The sequence below is a fragment of the Hyperolius riggenbachi genome, chromosome 3 (genome assembly GCF_040937935.1).
Source record: "Hyperolius riggenbachi isolate aHypRig1 chromosome 3, aHypRig1.pri, whole genome shotgun sequence".
NCBI lineage: Eukaryota > Metazoa > Chordata > Amphibia > Anura > Hyperoliidae > Hyperolius > Hyperolius riggenbachi.
The window spans coordinates 6,691,919-6,698,825 of NC_090648.1; the positions used below are offsets into that span (position 1 = coordinate 6,691,919).

Below are 6,907 nucleotides of genomic sequence, written 5' to 3' on the forward strand. Positions count from 1 at the left end.
CACACCCCTGCTTAATAATTAGCTCCACCTCCTGTATGTTTAACATTTACACGTTTATTAAAGCAAGACAATTACAGTGAGTGATATCAGTCCCCGCCCCCCTGTACATTATAGCCAATAGGAGCGAGCCTTTATTAATAGCAGCAATCAACGGCCAATCACAGATCAGAGGAACAACAATCTGAAGAGATATATTTATCATTACATTTCACATGAATAATAAGAGAATAATTGTAGAGAGAATAAATGCTTCCTCCTACTGGATAGATCATTACTCAGTAACGCTAGGTACACACACCATACAATTTCCTGGCAGATTTACCTGCCAGATCGATTATTTCCTGCATGTCTGATCTGAATTTCAATTGATTTTTCAATTTTCCGATCATCTTTCCGATCAATTTTCCTATCGATTTCCAACGAAGTGAATAGAAATCGATCAGAACATTGACTGGAGAAATCAATCGAAATTCAGATTGGACATGTTGGAAATCATTGATCTGGCTGGTAAATCTGCCAGGAAATTGTATAGTGTGTACCTAGCATTATACAGCAGAGAAACAGACACACTGATCGATATCACCCCCAAACTAAACATTTTCCTTCCTTAAAGAGAAACTCCGACCAAGAATTTAACTTTATCCCAATCAGTAGCTGATACCCCCTTTTACATGAGAAATATAATGATTTTCACAAACAGACCATCAGGGGGTGCTGTATGACTGATTTTGTGCTGAAACCCCTCCCACAAGAGGCTCTGGTACCGTACGGTACTCTGGGCAAACTGCCACAATGTAACAATGTTCACAGACAGGAAATGGCTGTTTATAGCTGTCTGCAACAGCCAAAACGGCTAGGAGCAGCTACATAACCTGCCCACAGTAACAATGTCACCATGTAATACATGTCAGAATGTGAATCTGGGAGAGGAAAGATTTTACAATGAGCAAACACTGCCTAATTCATTTATACATAATTATGGTAAAAATGAAGCACTATTTTTTATTACATTATTTTCACTGGAGTTCCTCTTTAAGACATCACCAATTTAATTGGATTTTATTTATCCTTGTTTCTGCCCAGAAATCCTAACACAACCACTCCACACACCTATCCCGATATGGAGAGGCTCGGTGAAGGTGGCAGAGAAGGTGTGGAGGTGTCTGATGGGGTCACACCTATCATAGAAGGAGATCTGCCCCGCCTCATAATCCAGGCATATCCTGACTCTATCACCGGAGAAATCAGCAGGCAACTGGATCTCTTTACTGTCATGTATCACACAACACAAATTATTATACCTGTACACACCCCAAGATCTACTATTACATCCAATCTCTGACTGAGGCTCTCCTCTCCTGGCTATACTGGGGTAACACATCCCAACCCTCCAGCTATCTGATCCCCCAACATCCACTTCCCAGTAATGTCGCCCTGAGGAGAAACTTCGGCTGCTCATCACCTGAGGAGAATCCTGAAATCTCTCTGGTGTTTCTGGGTGATACTGCCATGGTGACCAGGAGGCAATTTTCCTGTCATCTGATATATATAGCCTATTATGAGCTGTGTTTAGATCCAGTGATATGTCTGCAGGCTGTATATAGATCCCCCCAGTTACCCCAGACATGATATCAGCCAGTCCTGTGTGTAATGTGTGTGAGATGCCGGCCACATCCAGATCCCCTCCATCATGGAGCTGCTTATCATGTCTGTCCTCCGTGTCACACAAGTCACCTGTGTGTGATTCCTGTAAGACATTCAGTGGATCAGTCATGATAAATAACTCCTCAATGTGACACATCTTCCTGGACAGCTCCTCCTTCTTTATCTCCAGCCGTCTGATGATGTCATCATAGCATTGTACCCGCCTAGTGATGTCACTCAGGACTCTCTTCTCCAGCTCCTCCAGGCTTCTCCTGAGGTCTCTAAACAGGGCAGTGACTCTCTCTGCTTCACCATCTGCTTTTTCTTGCTCTTTTCTCCTGCGTTCCTCCAGACTCTGGACTCTTTTCTCAGGCTCCTCTGTCTCTGCCATCAGTTTCTGCAGATCCTTCCTCAGCTTCTTTTTCTTCTCCTCAGAAGCCTCATCCAGTGACATCATTTTATGGCCTACATGCTCTCCAACCACAAAGCAGGACACACAGACACAGGCAGCATCCTCAGTGCAGTAATACTTGAATACTTCTCTATGGACTGAGCACTTCCTGCTCTTCAGAGAAGTGTTGGGGTCACAAAAGACGTGTTCTGGTGCCTTGCTGTGGACTCTCAGGTGTTTATCACACAGAGAAACTTCACACAGTAGACAGGATTTCACAGCAGGTACAGGAGAGTCCACACAGTGACTGCAGAAGACCTCAGAGTCCTCCTGACCTGGCTGAGTAGACAGGACATTTTCTATTATGTTCCGTAGTGTTATGTTTCTGTTCAGTGCCGGACGCTCCTGGAACCGCTCTCTGCATTCAGGACAGGAATATCCTCCAGACTCCTCCTGTGAGTCCAGTGTACGATCAATACAGACCCGGCAGAAGTTGTGGCCACATCTCAGAGTTACAGGACTGATATAAATGCTCAGACAGATGGAACACTCCAGCTCCTCTCTCAGACCACCAGATGCCATCGCTGACAGCAGAAGAGTGAAATGACAGGGAAATACCTGGAGTCAGAAACCTGCATGACCAGTCCGACAAACTCCTGCCTGGGGTGGGGCTGAGGGGCTGAGACTGTCACTGTGTTCCCAGCATTAGTTACAGGGTAACAGTAAAAAAGGGCGCAGGAGGCTAGTGGACAAATCGGGCGCCGCCATTCACTCCTGTAATAATTATCGTTTACTGGGCGCCGAACAGGAAAAAAGGGCGCCCGAGAATAATAACGTTTTCCAACGGCGCACGAAGATTTTTCATGTTTTATAACTGCTTGTGATGATTTACGTTTCTTATTTCAATAAAACATTATTTTAAATGTTATCCCTTACTGTTTGTAAAACATTATTATTCACGAAACAAAGCGATCAGTACGTAATGTAAATTGTAATATATTTTATCCCTTACTGTTTTTAAAACATTATTCTACACACAATACAGTGAGCACTAAGGAAGGTCTTAGGTTTAGGCACCAACAGGGGGGTCTTAGGTTTAGGCACTAACAGGGGGGTCTTAGGTTTAGGCACCAACAGGGGGGTCTTAGGTTTAGGCACCAACAGGGGGGTCTTAGGTTTAGGCACCAACAGGGGGGTCTTAGGTTTAGGCACCAACAGGGGGTCTTAGGTTTAGGCACCAACAGGGGGGGTCTTAGGTTTAGGCACCAACAGGGGGTCTTAGCTTTAGGCACCAACAGGGGGGTCTTAGGTTTAGGCACTAACAGGGGGATCTAGGGGCTAGGGGTAGGTACAGGGAGGGATACTTAGGCACCAACAGGGGGGGGTCTTAGGTTTAGGCATCAACAGGGGGGTCTAGGGGTTAGGGGTAGGTACAGGGAGGGTTACTTAGTAATTTTTTTTTTAAACGTTATTATACGTTTCACTATTTAAACGAAAGATTAACGTTTTTACAATTGCCGATTTAATGCACATTATTTAATGATTTATAACTTTATAAAACATTAATTTTAAACGAAATACAGTACAATACATTTTTAAACGTTATCCATGCTTATCGTTTAAAACCCCGCGCCCTTTTTTCCCAGCGCCCCTTTTTAACGTACGCTAGTTACAGTAACATGAAATTATACAGAAAAGGAGATTACAGCTAGTGATGGATAATTTTCCTGAAAATTCTTTTGCAAACTGTCGGCAAACAGTTCCGCATCCGCTTGCAAACCGGCAAATGTGGTGAACCACCATAGACTCTAATGGGCAGGCGAACGCTTACACCTACAGGCACTGTTTTTGGCCACAAAATTGATTTAAAAGTTGTTTCAAGGGGCCAAACACCTGGACCGTGCCATGCCGGAGGGGTATCCATGGCAAAAGTCCCACCAAACATTACCAAGTTCACGCAGAGTCGTGTTTAATCTCTAAAAGGCAGAAATCACATTTAAATTTGTGGTATAAAGTGTTTTAAAACATCCGGCGTGCGTATGCAGTGATAAGGTTGTATAAGGGTTTGGCCCAGTACACACTGACAGACGAAACGCTGCATTTACTGCACTACAAACAACTGCAAGGAGCTGTACTGATAATGTAGGTGTCTAGTTGACACCTACAGGACGTAAATGTTAGTCCTCTTTGTGGCAATACTAGTGTTGTGGTGACCGTCGCCGTGCTAGTGCGCATGTTTGCAGGACTCACGGGATAGCTGCGGTGTGGTGTGCTAAAAAAAAGGTGTATATTTAAAAAGGGCTCCTGATGTAGACAAAAAAAAGCCAGATTCAGCTACAAAGGGCACCTGGTGTAGCCCATATGCCAGATTCAGCTACAAAGGGCACCTGGTGTAGCCCATATGCCAGATTCGGCTACAAAGGGCACCTGGTGTAGCCCATATGCCAGATTCAGCTACAAAGGGCACCTGGTGTAGCCCATATGCCAGATTCGGCTACAAAGGGCACCTGGTGTAGCCCATATGCCAGATTCAGCTACAAAGGGTACCTGGTGTAGCCCATATGCCAGATTCGGCTACAAAGGGTACCTGGTGTAGCCCATATGCCAGATTCAGCTACAAAGGGCGCCTGGTGTAGCCCATATGCCAGATTCAGCTACAAAGGGCACCTGGTGTAGCCCATATGCCAGATTCGGCTACAAAGGGTACCTGGTGTAGCCCATATGCCAGATTCAGCTACAAAGGGCGCCTGGTGTAGCCCATATGCCAGGTTCAGCTACAAAGGACTCTGGTGTAGCCCATATGCCAGATTCAGCTACAAAGGGCACCTGGTGTAGCCCATATGCCAGATTCGGCTACAAAGGGCACCTGGTGTAGCCCATATACCAGATTCAGCTACAAAGGGCATCTGGTGTAGCCCATATGCCAGATTCAGCTACAAAGGGCACCTGGTGTAGCCCATATGCCAGATTCAGCTACAAAGGGTACCTGGTGTAGCCCATATGCCAGATTCAGCTACAAAGGGTACCTGGTGTAGCCCATATGCCAGATTCAGCTACAAAGGGCGCCTGGTGTAGCCCATATGCCAGATTCAGCTACAAAGGGCACCTGGTGTAGCCCATATGCCAGATTCAGCTACAAAGGGCACCTGGTGTAGCCCATATGTCAGATTCAGCTACAAAGGGCACCTGGTGTAGCCCATATGCCAGATTCAGCTACAAAGGGCACCTGGTGTAGCCCATATGCCAGATTCAGCTACAAAGGGCACCTGGTGTAGCCCATATGCCAGATTCAGCTACAAAGGGCACCTGGTGTAGCCCATATGCCAGATTCGGCTACAAAGGGCACCTGGTGTAGCCCATATGTCAGATTCAGCTACAAAGGGCACCTGGTGTAGCTGAAAAGCTAGTTTTAGTTTATAAAAAGGATGCTGTTATAGGCAACATTTGTTAGGCTATAAAAGGGCTCTAAATATTATTATTTATTGGATTTATTTAGCGCCAACATATTACGCAGCGCTGTACAATAAATAGGATTACAGACAATGATAACAGGGGTGACAGAACAATGCAGGTAACAGACAATAGATACAATGCAGGTAATAGACAATAGATACAACAATACAGGTAACAAGCAATAAGATACACAACACAATGCAGATAGTAATACAATGTCAGATCATACACTGGAGTGGTAATGATACAAATACAAGTTCCCATAAATCTGGGTAAAGTGCACACAGTCATGTATGATACACAAGGGGAGAGGGCCCTGCCAAAGGCTTACAATCTAGAGGGAGGGGTTGGTGACACAAAAGGAGGGGGTGCATCATGAAGTTCTTGGCAAAGAGGGTTAGGGCAGTGTTGAGTTGAGGTAGGCATCCTTGAAGAACTGAGTTTTGAGTGCTTTTTTGAAGGTGGGGGCAAGCCTGATGGGCAGTGGGAGAGAGTTCCACAGGATGGGGGCAGCTCTAGTTAAGTCCTGTAGTCGTGCATGGGAGTGCGAGATGCGTGGGGTGGTTAGGAGTAGGTTGTTTGAGGAGCAAAGTGGGTGGCCAGGTGTATATCTGCTGACCAGGTCAGAGATGTAGGTTGGGCAGGACTTGTGTATAGATTTGTATGCCAAACATAGGATCTTGAAGCTAATTCTGAAGTGAATTGGAAGCCAGTGAAGGGATTTGCGTAGGGGAGTTGTGGAGACAGAGCGGTGGGAGGAGTACATTAGTCTGGCTGCTGCATTCATGATGGATTGTAGAGGGGTGGTGCGGTTTTGAGGAAGGCCTGACAGGAGGAAGTTGCAATAGCCCAGGCGGGAGATGATGAGGGCATGGACAAGGAGTTTGGCAAAAAAGTGATTACTACGACCTAATTTCTCCTTACTCTCATACAGAATCCACCCCTGGTGGTGCCTAACCCTAACCCCTTCTTGGCGGTGCCTTGCAGAATCCAAAACCTTGTACACAAATCAAAAATATGGGCTACAAAGGAACGCCCATTTGTAGCTGAATAAAAAATATGGGCTACAATGGGGCACCCTTTTGTAGCCAAAAGAAAACTCTGGAGCCCTTTTCACCACCTTGTAGCCCATATTTGAAGAAATAACATTATCTATGGAGGAGCCCTTTTAGTACAGTCTGGCTGAGGAGCCCTTTTCAACTGATTTCACGCCAAAAAAAGCACCCACAGTATAGGTAGGTAGATGACCAGGTATAGATGCCCCCAGTATAGGAAGCCAGTATAGTTGCCCCAGTATAGGTAGCCAGGTATAGTTGCCCCGAGTATATGTAGTCAGTTAGGTTTCCCCCATTTTAGGTAGCCCCAGAATAGGTAGCCAATGTAGTTGCCCCCAGTATATATAGCCAGTATAGTTGCCCC

At 45.6% G+C, this 6,907-nt stretch overlaps 1 protein-coding gene across 1 annotated transcript; it reads right to left on the bottom strand.

Annotated features, from left to right (window-relative positions):
- Positions 1-1,063: 1,063 nt before the first annotated feature.
- On the bottom strand, positions 1,064-2,617 carry LOC137560953 (E3 ubiquitin-protein ligase TRIM62-like). The gene has a single exon (XM_068272141.1). The coding sequence runs from the start codon at positions 2,615-2,617 to the stop codon at positions 1,064-1,066; it is 1,554 nt and encodes a 517-aa protein (XP_068128242.1).
- Positions 2,618-6,907: the final 4,290 nt, after the last annotated feature.

Bases quoted from the DNA above. Each gene is read 5' to 3' on its own strand.
- LOC137560953 (XM_068272141.1), bottom strand. From the start codon at position 2,617: ATGGCATCTGGTGGTCTGAGAGAGGAGCTGGAGTGTTCCATCTGTCTG.